Genomic DNA, 27932 nt, shown 5'->3' with positions numbered 1-27932 from the left:
AGTCTCTGGATACACTAGGAGACTGTTCATAGGACCTACAAATACAGTTTGCTTGCAAGTAGAATGCGTGTTGAACAAAACAAACTTAATTTGGCAATTCATTGTTTCATGTGGTATTTTCTCCAAACTTAACCATGGATAGCCTTGATAAAAAATGGAGACAAAGACCATATGGTTGTATTTTCACAGTAGCCTGAGGAATGCTAAACTGTAGTTCTCCAGGAACTCAGTTTCAGGTGTTATTTAACTACTTTTATTTCTCATCCCAGCCCTCCAAAATGATTTTTTAAAAATAAAAATTAAGATTCAGAAGTAGAGCTGGCAGTACTTTCAACAAATGACTTATAAATCTGAGAGTTCAAAAACCTTGGGAAAGAATCTCTGTGCATTAAGGTATATATCTGAAGTTGGGCATCTTCGTACATGTGAGGATTAGGATCCAACAGATTTCTATTGATCACCTCTCTAACTCGAGAATCGAGACTGACCTAAAAAGAAATAAGAGCAGATACATTAAATAATATTTTTTCAAAAGATCTCAACCAAGTAACTATTGGTTCATGACATTTCAGAGGAACCTCAAAGAGTAAACCTAAAATCTTGAGGTTATGTTTTCAAAGGTTACATAATAACCCTGCATACATTTCTCCTCGAAAAGTTGAATTAAACAAACAAAAACCAACTTTTAAACCAGAATTTTAGTTCAGATATCTTGGCTTACTTGGATGTATCTTTTCTATGCATTCACTCAGGAGTTTTTTGACAATTTCTATTCATTGTTGCGGTGCTAGAGAATTCCCTGGCCAGAATACAAATTGACGTCCTCCTATTATGAGACTGCTGGGCTAACTCTCTTGATGGAACAAGGTAAAAATCTGGCAGAGAGTAGTTCTCCGTCAAAACTTAACATGTATATCAAGTGCTGATTCCCGATAGTTTCATATCCCAACAAGTCCTCCCGTGTCAGAAGGAGGACACCAGGAATGTGGAAGGGCTGAGTAGAGCAGAACGACAGCACACATTCTTCAGGTCTTCTATCTACCTGGCATGGCACAGGACACTCTGTAGTCCTTACCTAGGAATACATCCAAAGGTCTCTGTACTAAAGATTAAGCAGAATATTTACTTGAAATTCAATCTTTGAAAGGAGAAATGTAAGTAGGAATTCAGAGTACCCATTAATCATACAGTGTTATTTGAAAAGTGTAAAGAAATTAAATTCTGCAAGTGATTCAATTTTGTTTTTTGTTTTGTTTTGGTTTTTTCCTCCCTAAATGCTAATCTGGTTGGAACTGGTAGAGCATGTTGGAATGGGAAGGGGGGGAAATTAAATACCAATAAGTGCACACTCCGGGAAGAGAACTAAGATCTGCCCTGAAATGACATGTTAGCAAAACCCTCTAAGAGGCAAACCACCTCTGAGTCTTGACTGGTGTCCATAGTTCTCACTGTTGAACAAAGACTAGGGCGTTGTGATCCACAGTTATTTGTCTCATGATGTACTCAAGTCTATACAAACCTTTCATATTTATAGCTAAATGTTTTGTCACAAGCATTTTGCAAAAGCCTTTTTGGTTTTGGCTTCTTTTCCCACCCACTGTTTGGACTAAGCCCGGGATCTGAAACAGTCCCAATGACGGAAGCCACTCATATTCCATTTGGTGTCCCCAGATGCCTGAGCTCAACAGCCCATGTGGCGTTGGGTTCCTTGATACACACCAGGGATGGCTGCTAGGGAAGGATGTGTCGGGAAATGGTGATCCAGACTAAATGTCTGTGGTTTAGCTAGACTAACTTATATATAGAAAAAATTAAACGTTTCTTGGCTGAACTATATATTCTTCTCTCTAAATTCTAAAGAAAAAAAGAAAAGATGTTCTGGAAATGGATCGTTTACGTTTTATTCTCTGTGTTACTGCCATATGAGGTCATCGTCAAGTACCAAGTAATAAAAAGTACAGAATTTTTATCTAAGCTTTTTATTTAAAAATATCATTTGTTTTTCTACTCAAAAGGAAAATATTGACATTGGAGTTTAAACTGATAGATCTTATTCTGAAATGTGGTGTTATGGTCAAGTGAATCTTAACAAACACATTCTATTATTTTTGTAAATGGTGCTCTTACTTTCAAACTTGGGAACTTTTTGTTTCATTGGAGAAAGAAACATTAGATTAGTGATAAAGAAAGAGGTCATTTATTTCTTAAATAATAGCATAATGAAATATATGCTATTTAACATATATGTTCCCTAACACATATATTGAACATATTTAACATGTGATAAACTGATAACAGTTTATCAGTAGCTGGAATAATATTAGTTATCTGAAGACAGAGAAATAAAATAATTTGAATTATTAAATGTGTTGAGTCTTCATTGTATAATTTAAAAAATTATTTTGGCAAATTAAAAACAGTAGTGAAATGCAGTACAGAAAGTAGTACCATTCAACATTTAGTAATCTGTAACAAAAACACATTTGCTATTTCCATTTAAAAAATAAAATATTTTCCTAAATATCTGGTTGTTTGTTTGAAAAGGTTGTCTGTCAGTCAAAAGAAGTGTAGAAAGGTCAAACAACGAGGATAAACCCCATGAACATAACAATCTATAGTTTCATCTTGTAGCATCTTTGTGCTTCGATTGTGGAACATCTATAATACAAGTTAGTGGGGGTGGATCCCAGCATGGGCCTGAGCCATTGTCACCCTAGGATTCACCCATGATTGGATGGCTTGTAAGGCCAATGCATAGGACTGAGGAGTTTCCTGTAAAGAACTCATCCTAAGGGAAGAGAAAGTTGAGTAGCACAAGACAAGAGCTATCCTTGGGCAATGGAAATTCTTTTCTTAGTCCTCACAGACTCCCATTTAGGTGGGGTGAAGGGAGGGATGCAGTGCAGCAATAACAGTTAAAAAACGATCTACTACTGTGGGACAGGGCACAAGACAGCACTGATAGACTTGGCAGCATTTAACTGGAAGTTTTAGCAGTGCTGGAAATGTTGGCAGTGTTGAGAGGTGGTAACTGAAGCTTTAAAAAGGCGTAAGTGACTTTGTGACAGGACTCAATGAACTTGGAAGCATCCATTCCCACAGGGAGTAGGAGACAGGGAAGAAGAAAAGCACGTGGCTTGCAAACATAAAAATATGCACCAGCAACTCCACAAACTAATTGGGGGGAAAATGAAATGAAAGCTAAAGGTTCAACAAGAGTATGGGGGGTAAAGCGGGGAGGATGAAAACAGAAATCTTTCTAGTGTGGTTGGGAAAACCTGGGTCAAATTGAATTATATACTATGCTTGATAGATTACCTAGCAATGGAGCCAATTCATGTAAAATAAGTCAGTATTGCCAAAAGGGAGCACACCAAGTTTTGACCCTGTCTTCCTCTTCTAGCCATCAAGATGCAATGGAAATTTTGACTCTTTGGACATTTTTTCGGTGGAATTGTACTGAAGATGATGAATTACCACTAAAAGTCTTTTACTCTCATAAAGACCCTCCTAAGTCAATTAATTCCTTGGACAATTTTTTTTACACATAATGATTTAATTTTTCTCCCATTTTTTTCCACTTTATTTTTAATTTTAATGAAGCTGCTTTATTTAGGATTATTTTCTAAGTAAAATTCTGATTAATTTTTTTCTTTTTCCTTTATAAGTCCACGTTCAATTTTACCAATTATAGTTTCTGCCATTGGAAATGTTCTTTATAATTTTAACTAAATTAGGTCTTCTCATGTAAAATTTTACAGATCTGAAGGCTATCTGATTTTCCTATCTGTTTTAATAAACTTTTACCACGTGTGTTTTTAGTCATATTATTTTGTGTTGGTTATTTCTACTGAAAATAATTATAAATTACAAATAAGATTGATTATTGGAATGTATTTCTTGGACCAAAGATCACTGGTAGGATAAAGTGGAGTAACCATATTCCTGATGGCATACAAATGATGGGAAAGTTCATCTTGTTTCTGAAGGAGAGTTCAGACATGTGGTTAAGGTTACTAGTTCTTATCCTGTCTCAAGTTCTAAGTTTGGGTTCATAGAAATCCATAGTAGTATCATGAATAGAATACAATGGAATAACTCATCAGCATATTGTAGTTGGAAGAGCATCACACTTGGAATCAGAAGATCTTAGGGTTGTGTTCTCTCTCTACCAGATATAATTCTAATATCCTTGTTTTACCCTTTGAAAATCAATTTCCTTTCCTGTAAAATGGTGCCATCTGTCCTAGAGGCTAAAGGATTCTTGTGAGACTTATATTGTAATAATATACATAAGACCATTTTGTCAACAACAAAGTTTAAGCCCAGTGTGAAGTAATAATAGTAATGATAATAATAATTGAGCATATGTATAATGACACCTCAAACCCAATGTCTTTAGACTTTGTATCAACTTGAATTTTACCTTCTCAGAGTGACCTTACCTGACTAACCCTATTCTAACTACATCATTTGACCTCCACCCCCATCATAATGTTTATCACGATTTTTAGTTACTTGTTTTTGACATGATTTGTTTTTCTAAAATGAAAGCTCCATAAGGTATAGGCTAATGTTCACCATCATATCCCTAACATCTAGCCCAGTACCCGGCTCATAGGAAGTACTCAATAAATATTTTTTGAATGATTATATGCATGCACAAAGAAATGAATCTAGGAAAGTACAATCATGAATCCTGTTTAGAAAAACTGATTTAAATTATTGAAAGTGCTAAATTCACATGATTTTGCACGAAGAAACATCTGTCTATGTGCACACATAGGACCCGCATGTCTTTCACATAAGCATTATGTTTAGATAATTCTGGTGTTTAAATAGGCTTTTTGCTTTTTTCTCCCGAATAGCAACTGGAAGTGTAGGGTGAAATCAGAAGATGCAAACAGTTCCTACTACTATAAAAATTGTCATTCAGCAGAGCCTGAAAGTCATAAATTTAGTGGGTTTTTGAGCTTTTTCCATGCCCGCATTCTACAGAACAAGGTATCTAAGGCTGCAGAGCACTGAAGTGAGCTGCTTAGTGTTAAACAGATGGTTAAGTGGTGGGGCTGGATTACAGCCCTGGTTAAGGACAATGCTGTCACTAGATATCTGAACACACATAGTTTTCTTCAATTCCAATAAGTCTTACAGTTGTTTCAGCATTTATAGATATTTCTTTATTCAACAGCTCAATGCTGTTTAAGTTGGTCATAACTTTTAAGCAGACTTTTTATTAAAGTTCTTTATTTTGCTGGGTTTGTCTTTTCAATACTTAATATAAGCTGCCACTGGCATCTGCGATGCATAGCAAGGCTACTATTAGTCTTAAATTCCTCTTTATTACGTCCATTTGTTTTCCCTTTGAGGACAAAAAAGAAAATTCACTTTTGAAAGAAATGGTAATTTTGTTTGTTTTTAGATTTTTTTTTTTAATTTAAAATTTGGTCATTTCCCCTCTTGAAATGTATGCTATACCAAGAGTGGAAGTTATATTGCCTCCTGATTGTAAACATCTATTTTATAATATAATGTCCAAATTATTAAAAATGCATATAACATGATCTTAAAACAACGAAATGTAACGTTCAGCACTCTGGCTTCATGAAGGAGATATGCTATGTACATATAATTTTAAGAATGTAGACCTCCTCAACATTTAACAAAGGGGAACATGATGACCCAATCTAATTAAGGTAAAATGAAAGTCTAGTGAAGAAAACTGAGGTTCTGGTTAAGAACAAAGTCCTGACAATTTTCAGTTATTTAGTTATTACCATTTTACAAGTGATTCAAATGTTCATATTCTTTAAAAATATTCTAAGTGGAAACAGATTGGCTCCAAAGTGGGAAGTAGATTCCCAACTCCGATTGCCTTGCAGTGGTTGCTCTGAGGACCATGTTAAGACAGACTCTGAGGTTGAATCTGGGTACAGCAGTGAGGAAGACCATGACTAATTAGCCATGACATTTGGTGGGGAGAATGCAGTAGTACCACAAGGGCCTTACAGCTGCCATTCTGGATTTGGTTTACTATCCTCTGTGCCCCTTTGAATTTTGAGTTTTATAAACAAATCAACTGAATACCGAGGCTCAGAAAAAGTGAACTAATTTATCCCAGGCCACACAATTAAGTTGGAGCTGAGCATGGAGTAGAATCCTGTCCACCTGAGTGTTAGTTCAGTGTTCTTACTACTATATAGGGCTCTCTGGATGGGATATGTGTTCTCTCCAGTGGTGGAAAACAAAACTTGAAGGGTGATAACACAGTATCATTAAATGGTTAGCAGTGTACTGTTGATTAGAAATGGACAAGTTTTTGCATAGAAGGTCAGTGAGATACAATATTTTGGAAAGGGCCCTGGGATAGCTGGAAAGTGAGTGCCATTTTGGGAGTATATCAGTGAGTCAAGTCATTTGACTTGGTTCAAAAGTAAATATATCTATACGTGGGCTTAAAATATAACTTTTTAACAATTATCTTTTATAATTGCCTACTTTGGGTTTATTCAATTTTGCTGCTAAATAATAAGTGTAATTACTATGTTGACAGGAGAGCAATCAGTTGGCTAAACAAAGGTACTTCATACAGTCCAATAACTTAGATTCTATGTTGAGAGTTATTTATATATCAGCAAACAAGTAGCCAAATGATAAAAATTTGAATTTCACCTCTGTCTCTGGTATTTAGAGAATATTAAAGGAGAGAATAAATATGGCTATTACACTAAATATTAGTCTATTTAATGTAGGAAAGGTCAGTTCTTATTCAGGAAATAATATTTTAATGACTTGTTGGTGAAACTCATGTTCAAAGTAAAGAAATTTGGTTAAAACAAAACTCCATTACTTTTGCAAAATAATGAAAATCCAATAACTTATATTTCAGTAATCAATAACTATGATATCTCTAAACTGTGGCCCAGAGAAGAAGTAATTTTGTGAAAATTAAGTATTTTACAAAGCTCCATCAGTGAGTGACATCTGAAAATCAAGAGCTGTGAGAACAATGGGGAAGTGTTTCCCATAAAAACTTAAAATTAGAAAATGGAGACTGTAAAATAAAGGAATTATATGTACTTAATATAGAGAGTACTTTTTCTACTAACATTATTTTAAAATGGGACAGTCATCATTTTAAGAGGATACATAGTACAAAGGAATGGACTAGATAATTTAAACAATAATCATTTTCAAATGATACATGTTACGTATTTGGGGGAGAGAAATGGGATAGATAATCTTCCCAAAGACTCTGTAATTATGTATACATATGGACAAGAGAAGCACATCTTGGGGCACATTTGGATTATTTGATATATTTGCCATGTATTGCAATATTAAATAAAAATGAAGGTGAACTTAATATACTAATAAAATTCAAGTAGAACTGGTTAGATGCTGAGGTTCTAGAGAGACCAGAAACCTGAAGAATGTATTTTTAGGATGTAGAATTTTAATGGCATTAGAAATGCAAAGTGGCATCAGTATAAATGTATTGAGGCTATAGAAAAATTTCTCCCCACCTTGTTTCTGTGAATACTTTTTCTATGTTAATGCAGGAAATAAAAAAATAAGAATCTTTTGTGTATCCAATTCAAGGTTTCTCATTTTGCAGAGACAATGCTGTTGGAGTACTCTGGAATACCAATGGCAGGAACGGATACATCTATAAAAAATTACTTAGGTATACCTGATTAGAAGTGAAATAGCTTATATAGCATCCCAAGCACAGAGCTGATAGACCAGAGGCAAACTCATCTTACAGATTTAAAGGTAAGGGCCGCACCAAGTGCTGGAGGAGACAGATGCCTGTCTCTAGGGGATGTAATAAACGTCTGCGTGCAGGAGAGGGGTGTGGAGGATAAAGTCCGGAGGCAGACAGCACCAGGTCAGAACACTTCAATGCACAGGTAAAATCACAGTGGATTAAGAGAGACAGAAAAGACAACAAGAGGGTGGCGTGCAGAAGAGAAGGCATTCTAGGAAATTCTAAGTTCAAATTCTGAAAAGCCCCGCTGGATCTCAGTCACTCGGCACTTCAGAGGCCAGGCGCACTCTTAGCCCCTCCCTCACCAAATGCTTGTTAACTCTGGTAGCGGGACCGTTTTTCTGGAGCAAACTGATTTTTAGAAAGCTAATGGAACGGTGTCAATCCGGTTGCTTGAAAGGTTCCTTGTTTATCAGGTACATTCTGGCAATGGGAAAAATAGCTTGCACTTATAATAACAGGAAAACCAGAACAAGTAAAATGATTGCCATTACACATCTCTCCCCCAAGAATATTAATGGGTCCTAAAGGGTCATACTTCAGTTCTGTAAAAACTCTATCATAAGCATCAACATGGCAGGGTTTCTTTTGTTTTCGTTTTTTTCCCCTATACCAGAGGTTTTCAAACTAGTATGTATGTGGAAAGCTTGTTAAAGGTATGGATTCCTGGGCTCTTATTTCCCAAAATTCAGATTCAGAAGTCCTGGGTCAGCCTCGAGAATTTGCTTTTCAAACAAATGCTCCAGGTGATTCCCATAGAGGTGATCTGGGGATCACACTTTGAGAAACACTGCCCCAAAGTAAGTTGTTCTTTTCCACTTTAAGTCATGGCAAATTGTATTACCAGGCTTCCTAATGGTAGTTCTGAAAAGCAAGTAGACTATCACATGATTCAGCTAGAGATAAATGATCAAAGCATACTGGGGAGACCTAACCTTGAAACATGTGTTCAGGTAGATTCTCAGAATGGAATATAGATTATCTACCCAGACAAGCCTTCTAGCTTGTCCACACTCCATGCATTTATTACTCAATTTGGACAGAAGTCCTTTTAGGTTCATCCTTGGTCTAAGAAGCTCACATCAATATTTTCCAGATTTTTACCTCTTTTGGTGAGAGTATAGAAATGTAATCTTCGTATATCATTCTGGCCTTTTCTTCAATTACTTTTTTATTCTGCTCTTTCTTTAAGTCTTCACAGGCAAGCCAGAAAAGTAGGTTCTCTTCACTGTATTCTGTTCGGAGGAACTCTCTGAAGAGGTTTCTCCCCGCCGGGGCCTTCATCATCTTGTCAAAATTTTGAGACCAGGACAAGACTTCATCTGAAGTGGGGTTTTGGCTGCAGAGACAGAATGGGGCCGTTATCAAAAGCAACTTTGGTGCCGGGATGTTGAGCAGCAGATAGAAATGCCATTCAATTGCTGCCATCTAGCGGTCATTGAGACTCAGTCCAGCCTGACCTGGCAAACATCTGCCAGGACTGGGCTAGTTATTTCTGGGTCTTGACAAAAATTCGTGTAGGTACAAGCTATGTGTTAGGGAGCCAAGCATTCAAATAGCAAGGGGCTACACACACTATGCACGCGGTTATCATAGATTCCTAATGAAGCTTGGGCATTTTTTTTTTTTTTTTTTTTTTTTGCTTGGGCATTTTTGAACCCAAACAATCTACTGCAAGTCTATGCATTACTTTGAAAGGCAAACTGAACTTTTTTGTTTGCATCTGATGTAGATTTTAATTTCCAAGCCATAAGATACAGTTTCTCTTTTCATCTCTGGTCACTGTCTTTTCATTTTTCACTGAATCAAAAATAAGAATACATTGTGTGCACTTGTCACATATTTTCCTAAACTTTAATAATTATTCTGGTAACTATTATGAGTGAATTGTTACCTATGAATGGAGTTATCACAATTAAAAAGCACAGGACATTTATAATGACATCAGGGACTTTTTAGATATCTATATTCAGGTTTTCAGCGACTACTTTCCTGTAGAAACCACCAGTTATTACTTCCTTTGCTTACACATCAAAGAAGTAAAGGAGAGAAGCTTGGAGATTCTTATGGTTAAATTGGTCCTGATTTTGCTTTGCCATTCATTCATCTGTTTAATAATTTTCCAACCTAAAATGCGCTTGGTCAAAAAATACTTATATTTTATTTTTTCTTACCTTTTTGACCAAATATTTTATATAGATTTGCTATTATTCCAAGATGTCTGAACTTCTTCATTTGTTTAAAAAAAAGTGTAAACGACAGAAAAATTACTATGAAGCATCAAAATTAAAACCTTATCATAAGAAGTAGAAAAAGAAAGCACCTATCATTATACAAATAATCTGCTTGTATTTTAATTCTATTCTGTGGATACTGCATTTCAACTTCTCAGTTTGGAGAAAATACTTAATTAGAGTCCCTTCCAATGGAAATGGGACTGAGGAACAGCTGGGTGCCCTTTCTCACTGACTTAGGTAGTTCCATATCTTTTTTGTGTGTGTTTTAGACTCTTCTATAAAGAGAACAACTTAAAAATATTCTTAGAAAAGGGAAGTAGAGAACTAGGGCAGTTTGGCGGGGGGAGGTTAATTCATGTATCAATCATTGTTTTTTGAAAGGGAAGGATAAACTCAAGCAATGTTTTAGCTGATAGTTTAACAGAGCTAATTAAAAAAAAAGGGATAAAAAGCAGTTGCAATCACAAAATAAGATCTCCCAGACTAAGTATGCATTCATTTCACAAAACCATTTTGAGGAGTTACTGGGAAGCAAGAGATTATGTTTAAGCATTGGGTAGATGTACACAGTCCGTGCATGCAACACACAATTACAACGTGAATCACACTCACCATTCCTCTAGGACCTGGATACTCTCCATTTTTGTGGTATGTGTGGGTCTTCCTGCATTTTCCCCTCTTTCTTCATTCCTAACAGTGAGGCTGTAATGTAGTATAACACTTTATTTTGTCGAGGGAAAACCAATTATTTAAAGAAAAGAAAAAAATTCCAGGAAAATATTTCATGGAAGAATTTTATTTTCAACTATGTGAGAGTATTTAGAGTACAAAAAGAGCAATACCATTTTTAAATGTTGGGTAAGCCCATGTCAACTAAAGGAAAGAGAATCATTATTTAATAAAATAAAGTAAATCATAACCTCAAAAAATGGATACTGTTATACATTCTGACTTCATCCTTGCATAATTCAAATTACTTAAAATCTCTGAGATAACTTACATGATTATATACTTTAATATTTGACATATATCATTACATTACTCTTTAGTGTAATGCCATTTTGATTTTTGGTTAGTTCTATTCATAGTTTGTTTTCCATTGATTTTCCCGCATCGATTGCTAAAAAGATAAAGTGTATCAGAGTCTACAACAGAATTCGCTAAGTTCACATCACCCTTCTCTGCAGACCATGTTTTCTGTCGTCATTCCTCCATCCACTCAAGTTCGAGCGACAGGATTTATATTTGATTTTTTCTTTGCCCTTTCATCCCTTTAAGTAAACCTCCAACATCTCAAGAGGGAAAAGCCAGTCACTCTGAGGGTTTGGGGTTTGGATATTAGAGCATTGAGTGGGAGGCGTCTCTGTGTCTCTGGGACATAAATTTGGGAATTCTACAGGATTACAGGAGCTAGGATAATCCTATGGGCTTTAGTAACCCAGAAGAAGAATAAGAATTGTCTGATTCAGGTAAACTGTAGCTGAGCAGCGTCGTGGGGTGAAACACTCAGGGTTCTAGGTGCAGACAACGTGATGAGGAGGTTGAGGGCAGATATTAAGAAGCAGGGTGGGGAGGATAACTCAGTGGCCTTGGAAAAGCCAAGCTACTGAATTAGCAAATTGATCCCTCTGTCTAGAAGCCGAGAAGCTTCATGAGAGCCTGTCAGAGAGCAAAAGAAGTTAGATGATGTCTCTTTCAGTTGTTCATTCATTATTTATTCAACAAAGGGAAATATTTTCTAGTACCTATTATGTGCCAGGCGCTGTTCTTTTACTTTAATTTTACTGTCCCCATTTTACAGATGAGCAAAGTGAGGCACAGAGCTGTCTGGTAGGTTGGTCCAAAGGCAGGCACTAAATTTGCCGAATGATTGGAATTTGAACCCAATTCTCTTGAACCACCCTGTAATTGTTATTATGAACCATGCTCTCTGATAGGCACTGAGGCAATAGAGTACTTATGTGAATGCAGAAAAGCGGCACCAAACGTGGTTGTGGCTTAGTGCGCGAAAGCTTCCAACAATTAGCTATTATTGATCTGGAACATCCGGTAAGGGAAGCGGAGAGATGTCTCATTCATTCTTTCATTCTCAGGTGCAAGGGTGAGGATGGAGAGAATGTAGCAAAGACGGGAAGGCAAAAGGGTCAATCTACAACTGAAAGTGGGACTAGATGGAAAATTTAGTTGCGAAATTGGACCACCTGGAGAAAAGAGAACTCAATAGGAAGTGGAAAGGATTCTTCAGTCAGAAACAGGACACATCAATGAAAAAAATAGAATGTCAGAGGGAAGTAAATTAAGTTCTCCTCTACCAGTTTCTAGGGAACGTGGCAGATTTACTGGTGTAGAAAAGGAGAAACCTCTCAGAGAGGTGGTATGGCCCAAGGAATTCTGGGAAGCAGAAACTATAGTTTGATTGTTACTCCAATGCCCAGAGGACTGAGGACTGCTCGGCAAGTTAGTCAGCAATTCCAGACCCCTCTCAGCCTTCAGTGTGGGGAGCCGCGAGGAAGCAGCGAGGGGGGATTCAGAGAGCGGCACAGCTGGTTGAGTCTCTGCCTGCCCAGCTGTGACCGTGTCTGCAGGTTAGGAATGTGTTGGAGGGGAACATCATTAACTTCTCAAAGTGTCTTTGAGTAAAGGTGCCTCTCTGGAATTTGATGTATTTCCGGTAATTATGGGAGAGTGGGTGGGAGGAGATAGGAAGACACCATTGACAATATTCTGTGAAATTTCCTGGGAGAAACTAATGATGCCAAATGTATAAAATACGCAACTTGGGGGGTAAATCCTAGAAAGATCACATTTATATAGGAAATTAGTACTCATTCTGCCAAGCTTCACCGAGCTCATACGTGTGTGTGCACACATACTGAGGGACTATAAAAAGACTGGAAAATGAGCTTGCTTTGCTGATTAAAGAATAAACTCCTTGAGAATTTGTTTCAGTTACATTTCCACACAGTATCCTACGGAGGGTGCCACACCAATGCAGGTATCCTTATTTGAAAAAACTTTGAAACACAACATCTTTGAAAAAATGTGTTCTCCATTGTGTCTTTGCTGTGGAGCAACAAATCTGGAATCTACATACATGATTCACAAGTTTCTGAAGATGAATTCTGGCTCTTGTATCTGTTTCTGTGATATTTACAAACATCCCAAATGCCACCATATTAGAGTGATCATTATGAAATATTGGGTTGTGTTTATATCTTTGATTTCTACAGATGGTAAAATAGGGACACACATTTGTACTAAAACTACTTATAACAGACATTCAGTAAGTGCCTAACTGTTCACCGTTTGCTCCATTTCTTGATCTAATATTGGACACAACATTGCCCTGTAGAAAGAAACTGACCTTTAGCAATCGATGTGTCCTTTTTAATCAACTGTCCTTTAGGACTGTTCTTTAAAAATTGGTTTCAAAGTTTCAGTTATCAAGAACCATTAAAATAATGCCATTTTAAGATGAAGAGAAATGGAGAAAATGATAGGAGACTTGGTAGTAGGCTGTTTGCCATCTATGTCTTAGGCATGACTAATGTCTGTCCCCAATTTTACTTGGTCCTGCTCTAAGTAATACAGTGGGTTCGTTTAAGGTAATAAAATACAGGACATATTTGCTCTGGATCAACGTATATATATATATATATGTTGGAGAAAAGCTCTAAAAGGAAAACATCAAGTTTAACATGAGGGGTCACGTGGAAACGTGTTCTTTTTCACTTTTCCAATGCTTGTAATATTTTAAACTAACATTTGCACTTTTTAAACAACTAAAGCCATGAAGAGAACAGAATGCATATGCAATGCTCACTGTGGGAGTCTTGATCAAAGCTGAAATATTTTACGGGAGAAAATGCCAATAGCCTATGCTAAGAATATTAAAATAAGCATATAAAATCTTATTAGAGATTGTCTCGAATAGTGACGTTGAGGAGAGAGAAATACATTTGGTATACTTCAGAAAATAAGGAAATATGCCCTCTCTGTGTGTGGGTGGATTTTTTGTTTGTTTACAGGGGAGCTTGGTAGTGGGGCAGGGAAAACATTACCTACTGCCCTTTAACGAGTTTACCTACTGGTTCATCATCATGGCTACGTGTGGGGACTCTTTTGGAAGACAGTCTACTTTCAGAAAACAATTGGTTCTTAGGGAGAATCCTTGAAATGGTTGCAAATAAGATGAAAACTTTGCAGTAGCTATGGTAACTCTGGGGTAAAGGCTGATCACAAAACCACATATCTTTACACAAACACTCAGCTGAGGAATTAATAAGATGCTTAAATTAAATACAGTATGACATCAAGGCTCAAGAAAGAACCACTGTCATTGGTAAAGGCAATTCATTATTTTAATATTCTCACATTGTACTCTCAGCTTTTCCTTTACATTAAACAATTCTACCTCAAATTTCCCAGTGCAAAAATGGAATCAACTTCCTTCAGGTTCTGAAAAAAATTGGTAAGTTATTCTTTAAATGTGTCATTTTTCTCAGTCAAAATACCATGGTAAAATAATACTACAGCTTTATTTAGGCATCAACAACGATTTACAAATATGTATGAGACACCTGATTTATGCAATGGTGTCTGGGTTGGAAAGTCAAGCTGAACAAGACAGAGGCTCTGAAACTGAGGAGCTCTGACAGTTAAATAGGCATCACAGAGCATTGCAATGAGAGTTGAAATAAATGTGTTTGCCAGATGGAGACCTAGACAAGGAGAATTCCAAGCAGAGGGAGTAAAATCATGTGTAGAGTTGTAAAAATGCATGATATCAATGCAGAGCAAAATGGACAAATCAGATGTTTCGGGATGGAAGCAATAAATTAGAATAGTCAGTGAGGTGTGGTTATGTAATGGGCCAAGAAAACAGTGAGGTGGACTCCCAATCTCGAATATATCTCCTTTACGACGATTTTGGTTTTCCAAGCTTTATTTTCCCCATTCATAATGGGGACAAAGGTAGTGACCTACTACACAAGGTTGAAAGCAAAGACTAAACACTTGTGACAAAAAGGCAAGTTATTACACATGCTTAATTCAGTGGAAGGGCAAATTGGTGGCATATTAAAATGACAATTCCAAGTTTATCAAAGAGTTTTTTATTTCAACTAGAGGGAATAAAAACTTACACCGTGCTGTTATTATAAAACACTTCCGCATGCAACCCCTTACCATTTCTTCCTCACAACAGTCCTGTAAGGTAAGCAGGGGCTTTGTTATTAATCATTCCCATCTGATTTAAGAAAAAGCAGTCACCGAGGTTGACTTACTCAGTACCCATAACTAAAACACATCAGGCCTAGCAATGGAACTCACACCTTCCGACTTCTTATTTCAGGCTCATTTTCGCTGTGCAATGCTTCTTCTCTTGATATAGAAGAATTAATTGTGGTATTTTACCTTTTCAGGTATTTAGAGAAATGGATTGCTCTTAAATGTCTGGAAAGGGTAAACCTCTTATCACAAACCCATGTCTTGAGGGCACAGCCCCTTCTAACAACATTACCCCACAGTTGCCAGTCTGCAGGAGGTATTGCCCAGAGGACTGAATATACAGCAGATATTGGTGAGGAGCAACTTCTTGATTGCCTGGAACTTGAGATTGCCAGGGAAAAAGGAGCTGTTACAGAAGGTTTGACAACAAAGCCTGACAAGGGGAAGAAGAGGTGGTGCCACTCATGACTCCAGCACAGATGTTGTTACTGCAAAGAGCACCCCTGGGACGTACAACTCGCTCCCACCGGCAAAGAAAACTTTGGGGAGAAGGGAAAGGAGAGGTGCACTGATGCATTGCTTAGAAAGGACTATAAAAAGGAAGAAAAAAGGCAGCAGAAGGGGGGACAGTAGCCATATATGATCTACCATTTCAGACATATAAAAACTCAGTTATAATCAAACCTATGTCTTGAACCTCACCTCTTTCATTTCTACATTTTGGTAGAACAACTTGGTTTTGAATGGGGTGTGTAAGGATGGGAATGGTGGTTAGAAATGTGTGTCTGGAAATGTTATTCAACACTTGTCTCAACAAACATTGCCCCTAGAAGTACTCCTCCTATTTTTCATAATCATGTATCATATATTATAAAACAAGTGTTTCATTTCGTTTAAGCTTTTATTTCATAGATTTAAAGCCTAGCAGAAGTAAAATAACCCGCTATTAAAAATTTGTCCACTAGAGGGCTGTGTTGCCTTTATAAATATAATATTTTAATCAACAATAAAACTGAAAAAGTTTCTAAGTTTACCCTTATTTGGAAAAAAAATCTATTCTTATATGTATGGGGTTTTGATAATTACATCTTTCTAAGGACTTTGAAAAGAGTCATCAAATTTTCTGTGAATGAAATATACTCAAAAGGGATAAATTTAATCTTGACAGGCGTGCATAATTACACCCAGTTTTCCTTTTTGCTATTTAGGAAATGTTCTGGATACTTCCCGCCCTAGGTCATTTAATTTAAGAATACTTTAGTCTTAAGAAAGGGTCAGGCTTAATCCTATTAACATCGTAGTTATCCTTTCCAATAATAAGCTGTTTGAACTCTAATTATGTCTCTTGCTGGGGTAATATAGATCTTGGGTGATACATTCTTAGAACAAATTAATTAGAAAAGGTTTTTAGCTACCAACAGGCAGGAAATTTTTTTTGTTATTTAAAATGTTTTCAAAGAGCCACTGTGAAAGTGGATTCTCCAAACGATTTCAATCCCAGTTTGGGTTGTATGTAAACGTTAATTGCTTCTTTTGCTGCAGGGAAACTGAAAACAAAATCACTTCGTCTTCTCATACTCGCCCTCTTTGTTACCAATTTCCCTCTATACATGCTTCTGTTGGAAAAGATGGGTTTCAAAAACTCCCTTTTTCTATTGGTATTAAATTTTTATTTCAAACTCTAAGCCATGTATTTTAAGCTCATGGACATTCATTTGGTTTAGAATGCCAACTGCATTTAACAAGTTATTACCTGATTAAAATCTGGATCTACTATGTCAGCTGATGTTCAGTTAAATAACCAAAGCCTCCTATTTGGCATATATAGAGTTTCTTTTTTTTCTCCTTAACATTAAGAGAATTATAGGATTGAATATTTAGATGTACTTTCTATAACGTACACCAATCAATAGAATCCTCTACTTCAGTTCTCAGGTTGACTGAAATCCTATTTTAAGCTCTTCCTTCAACCCACTGTAATTTTCCCTGTAAGTCATAATTAAGTTAGTGGATGATTTTGTGGGAAAGCAAATATCTTGGATGCGAAAAAGCCAAATGGACTTTTATTTAGTTAGTAGACACTGTTATTAAAATGGCATGTAATCATCCAGATCTTTAAATGCATCAGTTAAGTTGGAGCTCAAGCTTCTAGCTTTAGTTAACTTGTGTCTCTATTCTAAAAAGGACAATGAAAAGGTTAAAACCCTAGCAGTTGACTCAGAAAAACATCTGCTTGCTGGCAGGGTCACTTACCCATCCACCCATTCATTCGTCCCCGGGGATTTTCCAGTTACTGTGTGTGTGAGTATGTTTGGGATGAGGTGGGAGCATCCTTGAGAACAACTATGATTGAAGGCAACAATCCTGATCTGTGGGGAGACTTAACCCCAGGATATGATGAACTCACGTCACTCTGTGTATCAATGAGTGTGTGGTCCATGCTCCAGGAATGCCGAGTTATACCTGTGCTGGTTCATGTGAGAGTTGGGGAGAAAGGGCCAGGGATACCGAATGCAGAAAACAGGTTCTGTTACATTAACTGACAACATGGAAATAGAACATGCTAAGCATACAGTGGCCAAAGTCTGGTAATTTCCTTTCAGCCTGAGACTTGCAAATAATATCTATCAATAAAGGATTATTCAGGGGTTCCTGAAAGAAACTGAACCCTAAAGTAACTGTTGTGAATCCCATCTTACAGATGAAGAAACTAAAGCTCAGAGAGCTTGAGCAGCTTGCCAAACATTTCACAGTTATATGTTATGAAACTGAGATGCATCCAGGTCTAATTCCAGTGTGGTTTTCTTCCCTCCCCAGTGCTGCCTCTTGAAAGTAGGCTTTATATGAGGAAGGCATGTTATTAGAATTTGTGTGTAATCTTTAAATATGGCAAGACCACATCTACTTACAATGAAACATATGAAGTTATTATTCAACTATTACTTATGAAATTGGTCAATTAAAAGGGTTTTGTGCTTTTAAATAATCTATGTTTCTGTATACAGAAAAGTAGCAATGGCAGAAATTTGCTTTCTACTTAGGAGCACATGCTCCCAGGCATGAAATGTACATTAATATATAGTAAATTGATATCTGAAACAAAGATATGAATTTTATAGCATCGAAATTATAATATTTATAAAACCCAATGAAGCAGAATTATTATACAATCAACTTCATATTTGCTAGAAGTGGATTTTATTGTCTTATCTGACAAGTAATTAGTAATTCTTGAGTGATGTCCTAAAACATCAGGCAGATTTTAATAGGTCTACCAGGCCTAGACCTAAATAAGTTAGGCTTAAAAGGACTAATAAAGAGTTCCAGTGAGAGAGATGAAAATAATTAATATTAATTTCAATCAGATGTAGCACAACTATGACATTTTATAGATAGGTTAGGGGTAGCAAAATGTCATAACCTCAGTTTTTGTATTATTATTGATTTGCAGAGGCTGGGTTGGGTGGGCAGTTCTTAAACTTTGTCCAGATAGCTAATATATTTGGCCAGGATTTAGAAGAGTTGGATTTCACATTGTTTTAGAAATTGAATAATTTGCTTTGATTAAGTCAGAAAGGGAACGCTGGCTTCCCTCAACTTGAATCTTCACCCCCAAAGATCAGGGTGTCTCAGTGCCTTTGAAAAGGGCTGCACTCAGCAGCTTTTCTCTCTGAAATCTTCTTCCTCGTGCACCTTAAGGAGATGCTTGATTCTCACAGAGTTCACTGATAACTTCCTGGTAGGCCAGATGACAAGAAGTTTTATGATTCTTATCACATCAGACCTCCTTGGTGTGTTTGCAACATCCATCATTCCCTTCTGTGTGAAACTCTTTACTATCTGGGCTTCTGTGCAAGCCCAGTGCTGTGTTTTGTATGTTACCTCCAGACTGTCTAGTCTCTGCATTCTGTGTTTGCAGAGATGCACTGCTTTCTCTTTAAAGGCTTTTTTAAAATTTTTATTTTTATTGGAGTATAATTGCTTTACAACATTGTGTTAGTTTCTACTGTACAGCAAAGTGAATCAGCTGTATGTATACATATATCCCCTCTTTTTTGGATTTCCTTCCCATTTAGGTCCCCACAGAGCACTAAGTTCCCTGTGCTATACAGTAGGTTCTCATTAGTTATCTATTTTATACTTAGTATCAATAGTGTATATATGTCAATCCCCATCTCCCAGTTCATCCCACTCCCCGCTTCCCCCTTGGTATCCATCCATACGTTTGTTCTCTATGCCTGTGTCTCTATTTCTGCTTTGCAAATAAGATCATCTATACCATTTTTTTAGATTCCACATATATGCGTTAATATACGATATTTGTTTTTCTCCTTACTTCACTCTGTATGACAGTCTCTAGGTCCATCCATGTCTCTACAAATGACCCAATTTCATTCCTTTTTATGGCTGACTAATATTCCATTGTGTATACGTACGACATCTTCTTTATCCATTCATCTGTTGATGGACATTTAGGTTGCTTCCATGTCCTGGCTATTGTAAATAGAGCTGCAATGAACATTGGGGTGCATGTGTCTTTTTGAATTATAGTTTTCTCTGGATATATGCCCAGTAGTGGGTTTAAGGATTTATATTTGAGGTTTCAGCCTATAGCTCACTGCTCTTCATGCTGGGCTATCCTCTTTATCTCCTGTATATTGTATGCTGATGACTCCCTGATTGTTATATCTAATCAAGACATGCCCTGCAAGCTTCAAAATCATTTCCACAGCTAATCCTTGGGTACCACACACGGAGCGAGCCCAACCCACCATCCTATCCTGGCCTAAACCACCTCCTGTTCCAGCGTTCTCTCATCTGATGGGCTTACCATCAACCCGGCCCCCCAAGCAAAGCAATGGCGTTATCCTTCCCTTCTCCTTTACGTCTACTGCAAATTCTTGACAGTACTTCCTTTTTCTTGAAACTGGAATCTCTCCATTCCTTTTAATCACCTTTAATTTTGAGCCCCTTGCATCTTTCACCGAGACTATTACAGAAGTCTTCTAACATGCTTCCTGTTTCTGTCCTGTCCTTCCACACACTTTCCATGGTCTCCACAGGGATATACTTAAAACATAAAATGGACTTTGTCCCCTTCTTACTTAATTATGTTCAGTCACTTACCATAACCAAAAAAGGTGTAAAAGTCTTAACTTCTTAATATGCCATAAAAGGCATTTTATTACTTGTCATTGTCTCTCTAGTCTTCTATTTTGTCCTTCTTGACTTTATATCCCAGTAGTACTAACTAGATTTTAGCACTCCCTCCTGGAATCCTGGCCTTTCTCTACTACTAACTGCTAGTACTACTAGTACTAGTACTGCTACTAACACACACACACACACAGGGGAATGAAGAACATGGTGCATAAGAAGAAATCTGGTGGTTCCCTAACACGTATTAGCTGTCACATCATTATGCTAATGATAGGAGAATATACCTGTAATTTTTGAAAAACAAAATCTGTGATACAAATTTCCATATTTTATAAAGTAGACTCAATTGGAAAATCCAAATTCCATCAACCATTCAACACCTTATTATTCATTAAACACCTACTATGTGCCAAATATTATGTTATAAGCCAAAATATATTTTTAGTTATTTTAAAACTTTAGTATACGTTTAAGAAAAGGCCCAATGCCAACTGACTGATATGAATGGCTGTGAATTCCACTATAAAATCCATATGACATAATTTTACTGAAGGCCTTCACCTAAAAAACAAAAACGCATGTCAAACAGAGGGACAGTCACTAGTATGAAAACCAGCACAGTGAGTTGGGCACCAGACAGGCCCCCCAGGTGTGCAGGCTTGTCTAGGGCAGAGGGAGGCGTGCCCATGGGGATGACCAGCACCGGCCCACTGCCAAGGTCATTGAGAAGCTCCACCACATCCTGCCCTTTGAGACCCAGATGGCCCTCACCCACCCCATCACGACATACAGTGAGTCAGCCGAGATTGAGAGATCCTCCCCGGATCTGACCCTGAAATGACTTGAAGCCAACTGGAGTATGTGGGCCCGTGGACGGCACTCAAGTCTCGGTGCCAAGTGCTGTCCTTGGATGCACTGCCCAGTCTCTTCGCCTACAGTCTGTTTCCTCCTGTCACTTTAGAATTCTGGGCTTCTTCACAGAGCGAGGCTCCTCTCACCATCCATCCTCTCCCCTCCTGAGGACCCATCTTTGTTTTCTTTGGAACGCCCTTTCCACGTCAGAACTCTCCTACATCTCGACCTGGTAAGGCCCACGTCCTCTCCCCGCCCCACCTGGCACTCCGTCTCTCCGAGGCGGCTCCTCTCCACTCACCACAGGGCCAGGCGGGGGGTGGCGTTCCCCTTCCACATCCTCTGAGGTTTCTGCTCTCTGACTTTCCCCTTCTCCACTCCCCCCTCCCCCTCCCTCAGCTCTGCGATTCCTCACCAGGCTCCTCACACTTGGACTCTTCCCTCTCCTTCTGACCTTCCACCTCACGGGAATCATGACAGAGGTGACCCCACAGGTGTCCTCGAGACAGCCAGCAGGACACATCCTTGGTTCCTCCCCGACCTCGCTTCCACTGGCTGTGAGCTGCCTGACCTTTGTGGCTGGCTCTTGCTTTCTTCTAGCTGAAATTAATTTAATCTTCTTTCTCCATTCTGTTTTGGTTCTTTCTACTCTCTTAAATAAAATTGGGTATAGTATTTTCATCTAGTATTTTGTTTTCTTCACATCCATTTTTCCACTGATGGTCTAAGCACTGCAATGTGACACTCAGAAAAAATGTACATTTACAGTAAACACAGAGTCAAAAAGGAAGGGATAAAGAAGATGTGGTTCATATATACAATGGAATATTACTCAGCCATAAAAAAGAACAGAATAATGCCATTTGCAGCAACATGAATGGGCCTAGATATTATCATACTAAGTGAAGTAAGTCAGAGAAAGACAAGTATTATATGATATTACTCATTTGTGGAAACTAATTTTAAAATAAATGATATAAATGAACTTATTTACCAAACAGAAACATACAGATCTTGAAAACAAACTTATGGTTACCAAAGGGGAAACGTAGGGGGGAGGGATAAATTAGGAGCTTGGGATGAACATACAAACACTACTATATATAAAACAGATAACCAACAAGGACTTACTGTAGAGCACAGAGAGCTCTACTCAGTATTCTGTAATAACCTCAATGGGAAAATAATCTGAAAAAGAATGAATATATGTATATGTATAACTGAATCACTATGCTGTACACCTGAAACTAACACAGCATTGTAAATCAACTCTACTCCAATAAAATTAAAAAAAGAAGAATGGTGTACCTTCCTTGGAAAAGGGTCGAGGCATTCTATTGGCAGAGGCAGCTTGAATCCTAAACTTTTCTGGAGGGTGACCTGGGGAGTAAACCAAATGTTCATGTCCATGTTCAGTTGCTTATTGAACATTTGTTCCCTGTGAATGTAGAGGCAGGGAGAATCTGGTGAAAGCTAATGACATCAACAGTACCAGGCAATAATTAACATTCAGTCAGCTGTAAAGGAGTGAATAAACAAGTGCCTGACATAGAGATGGTCCATTGTGCCAACGTCCAAGTTTTGGTTTTGTGTATATGGCCTGGGAAACCTGGGTTCATTTTGGTACATGTCTTCTGACTGTGTGCATTTAAAAGATTGTGTAAGTTATAGACACTACTGAAAAATTTTACCTATGACATGGTGAGATAGAGTTTTCAAAACTAGAGTTCTTTGTAAGTGATATTTTTGATGGTCTGGTTACACGTCCTTTGGAAATCCTATGCAGATAAGTTGTGCTCCCATGTGAGATGAATCAGGTCTCTGAGGGTGACAGCTAGAGAAAAGACTGCTTCTTCACTGCTGCCTTAGATGAAATGATTCAACTTGCATGTGTGAGCAGATTTATTTCCAGGGGGTGGTTTCTTTACCATGGAGCAGACACGGATTTTGTTTTTCCTTTCAAAAAATATCCTTTGGCTTTTAAAGCATGCGTTTTAGTGTTTCCACTGGCAAAGAGCTAAAGTGTGACAGTGTCAGAGGATAAAATAGGACATTATTTTTGCACTGTTTTGAATTATAGAGGCTGTGGTACTTGTTAAAAATGGAGGGAGGGGCAACCAAAAGTCTGTTTATGAAGTGCTTAAAGTTTACTTAGTCATATCTGTTCCGTGGTCTGGAAACTAACGTGTCAAAAGGGAGATAATTTTAGCTTTCACAGGACTATTTAATGTACTAATGTTCTGACCAATTTCTCCCGAGAAGAATGGAGACCATCCGATGCAGTGGACCAAATCTTGTAGGCAATACATAGTAGTGCATGGGATTGTGAATTCCATTTGAAAAGTGTTACTTAATATAATTCTTGAAGAGTTTGCCAAGTAAAAAGCTTTGGAAACGGTTCATATCCAGCCTGGAAATGAAAAGTTTGGAAGTGTTCTCTTAAAATGGACAAAACAATGGACTGGGATATTAAGAGACTTGCATTTTCGTCCCACTTCTGTCGTTAATGAGCTTAGTGACAGTAGGCAAGTCTTCAGTTGCCTTATCTGTAAAATGAGACACAGAGTCTTCTGAACATTAGTTTTTAAGTGAGGACATTTTTTTCTTCCAAACAAAAGCTTATACACTAATCTAGTAAGTAAAGTAGCGAAAGAGAAAACCATTCCCTTGGAAACTGCAGGTGGGGAGCCTGAGGCTTCCCCACCCCAGTGATCCCCTCACCACCATGCGGCAGCATGAGAAGCCAATGGAACGTTTTGGAGGCGTGGTATCTGAAGTCCGTTGAGTTCTCATTTTTTATAAGTAAACACAGCAATCTGTTTTGCTGGCCAGGACACCCCCGGGAGCAATGAGGAATTAAAGCAGAAGTGGATTAGCACCTAGAGATTTCCTTGAAAAAAATACTCTGGGTTATTTTAGTTTAACCTCTGATGTTAGGAGAGGAGGGTTCATGGGAAAATTTGGAAATTAGGTTTAAGCTCGCAATGCGTTTTGGAAGCTCTCCCTTTCTACCTCCTTTTTGTGGCACCTTGTTTTGTGAGCACAACGCAATTTCTGGTTTCCGACACACTTTCACAGGCGTCTGAACTGCCTCATGGATTCACACTGTCGGCAGTTTTGCGAGGATCCCACATCTTTAAAAGGTTTCTTTCTCATAAAGAAAAGGGAAGAGGGTTAACGACCTGAAGAGGCAGGTCATTCTCTTTGAATCCTGATATAAGGGGAACATTGTTTTGACAATTCTGAATCTCTAGACACGTGATCTTGACAAAGCTCTCCTGTTGGGAACAGCTTTGTCCCATGTGTAGAAGGGCTTGCAAGTTTACAGACTGTCTGCTTGATGGCCAAGACACGGGCATCCATGACTTATTTGTGTAACACAGGTTAAATGGTCTAAACCTCATTCTTTTGCTTTCTCGTCTTGAAATGGAGGGTTCTGGGGAGAAAAGGGAGATAGATGGATTTGGGGAAGGAAGTAGTTCCTTGACAGGGAGAGAGGACATCGTGAAGTAATCCTAACTTTTGAGATTTTTGAAGGAAACTGTGGAACTATTCAGCAGTTATGTATTTATGCTCTGTATCACCACCCAAAATAAAGCATAGTGGTAATTTTATAAAGGCAGGAATAAATTTAAACACGAGAGAGGAGCTGATGATGAAATATGAATGAGAAATGCAAATTTGAGGAAAATACTAAGTTGTTTTAAAAACCCATAACGTGAGGCTTGAGTGAGGTATTTATATTTATTACTAGATATAGAAATTTATTTTCTTAGCACTCTATTTCCTTAAAAGGAGGTAAAATCAGCTACATGACAACTATTCCTATTTACGAATGACAGTTACTTCATACTTTTATTTCTAACTTTTTTGTCCCTAAATTACATTTTTTTAGTGTTTCTGTTTGTTATACTCCTTTCCCCTAGCCTGGAAAATTTGAAGAACATTGATTTCTTTCTTTTTTTTTTCCACTCTAATAAGACTTTACAATTTTTTTCCCTTAAACTCAAAATGCAAAAATTATGATACTCTAAAAATGCATGTGTAAAGGACATCTCCATTTATACTGAGATAACAGAGTTACAATTAAAATGCAATTTAACTTTCATTCTTTTTTTTTTAAATAATTGCTTACATTAGAAATTACCTTACCTATCATTTATCATATAAAGAAGACATACGTTTACAGACTCTGCATTTTATGGCCTGGACTTGAGTGTCCATGACTCATTATTAGCAAACATAGTTCTTAACGATACTCTCTCGTCTAGAACTAATAGAACATGCATCCAAGGCACCACGTGTTTAGGGTCCAAATACCTGTCACCCTAGACGTGTGGAGAGTTAATGCAGCTTCCAAAAGCTGTTTTGTTCTCCATCCATAGTCTGTGTTCTGTGACAATCTGATGCTCACGTGCTCACGTTGACTATTTTGTTATTTAATGTGCACTTTAAGAATTAATAAAAGCAAGTCTTGCTAAATATCTGTAGGACAGATAAAAGCAAATCTCACTACACATCTGTTTGACAGCAAATATTGCACAAAAAAACTTCAGTGTTTGGTGTTTTAATCCTGAAGCAATTCAGAAATAAGTTTTTGCAGGCAAACAAAATCACATACTAATTACTGGAACACGGCATAGAGCAAGTGAGAAATAGAAATATAATCCTCAACATGATGTAACAATATATTTGCGATGTTTCATATGAAACTTAAAGTAAAATAGCTTTCCTTTCCAAGATAATTTTTTGTATTGTATCTACAAGCTGATCTTTTTAAAAAAATATACATGATTTGAAGCCAGATCTTCTTTAAAGAGATTTTATTTTCCCAATATGAAGTGTTCAATAGCCCAGTAACTAACTCTTATTAAATGCATACTGTGGGTCAGGCACTGTTCTCAGCTTGTATGTGTTTTACTTCATTTAATGTTTAAAGCAATCTTATGAGGTAGGGATTCTTATTACTGTCATTTGATAGATGAGGAATCTGAAGACACGAAGCAACTTGCTGAAGGTCAAACGAATAGTGAAAGATGAAGAGTTTGAACCCAGGCAGTCTGACTTCAGAACCACCATATTAAGTCACTATCCCGTATTTCACGGATTAAGACCAGAACTAGCTGATCTCTTGAGGAATGAGACAGAAAAATATTACACAGTTGCATTGAAATAGTTCTCTCCTCTAGGACTCTGTTGCCTCCATCTGAAATGCTGAATTTGAGGCTTAAGAATGAAAGAAAAAGGAATCGTACATGACTTTCCCCCAAAAAAAATCATCATCTGGGAAGCAATTTTGATATTTATAAAAACTACTTTAAACGTTCCAGATTGCTACAATATCGGATGGTTTTTCTGGAAATGAAGTTTCCTAGAGAGCTCAGAGCTTGTTCAACACCAAGGTTGCCACTGGAGCATTACATATTTCATCTTCTCTTTTGGCCACTGTGATAGAACATTATGCCACCATATCATAACACCAGCCATCATAATATGGACATTGAGAAACTGTAGAGATCATGCGTGAGAAGATGACTCAAGCATCTGGGCCTTTCTTTAGGGTTTTGAAACAGGTCATGGAGATCCAGGAGACCACTGCTAACCCAAAAGATCCACCTGTGAATTGGGTCTTACAGTACCCTGAAACGTGTGGTTCTCTGGAAATTCCATTAAGTCTAGCATCCCCCCGTTCTCCCCCGAGGAATCTCATCTTTGTAAATCTCAGGACTCTGGGTCTCACTGATTTTCTTATTTGAAGACTTTGGGAATTTGGAACTAAAGCAGGTTTTCTAAGGTGCCTGAACCATGGACATTTAGTACGAGACGGGACCTTGAAAACCAACTTGTCTGACTCTTCATCACTTTGCCAGTGAGAAAACCAAAAAACAGAGATTACAACTTTGTCTGATGTCCCAGAGCCTGTCAGTGACAAAACCACAATAGAAAGCAGGTTCTCTGGCTCTAAGTTCAGAGTTTTTAATGAACTGACTTGGCCTTCATACCCATCATAGCCCCTGGCCTTTTAGATCTGTGGACATGAGTCTGCGGCACTTCTTTTTCTGTCCTTTTCAGGAGTCTATGGCTGAAGTTGCCACCCAACTCTGTGACAGAACAATCAACACCCCCATGGAATAGCAGAGAACTAAAACACTACCCTAAATACTACATACAATACTACTAGAGATTATCTTAGTGTTCTTGCACCTTCTGTAACATGGGAGAATGTTGTTTACTGTTCAGTAAATATATAGCCGTAATCTTATTTTTACCCATACCTTTAAGAAGCACGGATGGAGAAAACCATGATACAAAACAATTTTTCATTCTTTACCTTACTACCAGTTTCAGTGTAGATTCTGAGGAAATATTATATTTTGCTTATGGAAATGTGTGCATTAAACCAACGATCATTTCCAGTAATTCCTACTTGTACAGGAAGAAAAAAAGACAGATTGAGAAGTTTCTATGGTCCCAAGAGCTGACGTGCACGTTCACGCCAGTTATGACCCAGCTCAGGTGTGGTGTCACACGGATAAGAAGACATACCAGGAGCAGCTGCAGCAACAGCACCAACAAAAGCAACACGTGTTGTTGGGCCTCTGGTTTCCAGGTGCTTGAGACACAGCAGGTGTTGCTTCATTCTGTGGCTGCTGCCTTTTTCGCATTTCAGCTACTGCAGTGCC

General features: G+C 37.7%; 1 protein-coding gene across 1 annotated transcript; it reads right to left on the bottom strand.

Moving 5' to 3' along the window:
* Window positions 1-299: 299 nt before the first annotated feature.
* RGS17 (regulator of G protein signaling 17) lies at window positions 300-27932 on the bottom strand. The gene is made up of 4 exons (XM_061207031.1): window positions 27796-27932; window positions 10621-10710; window positions 8876-9110; window positions 300-488 (listed from the first exon to the last, which is right to left on the bottom strand). The coding sequence occupies exons 1-4, from the start codon at window positions 27912-27914 to the stop codon at window positions 300-302; spliced, it is 633 nt and encodes a 210-aa protein (XP_061063014.1). The 5' UTR covers window positions 27915-27932.

The sequence above is a fragment of the Eubalaena glacialis genome, chromosome 12, assembly GCF_028564815.1.
Source record: "Eubalaena glacialis isolate mEubGla1 chromosome 12, mEubGla1.1.hap2.+ XY, whole genome shotgun sequence".
NCBI lineage: Eukaryota > Metazoa > Chordata > Mammalia > Artiodactyla > Balaenidae > Eubalaena > Eubalaena glacialis.
This window is presented reverse-complemented; position numbering and strand designations above follow the sequence as displayed.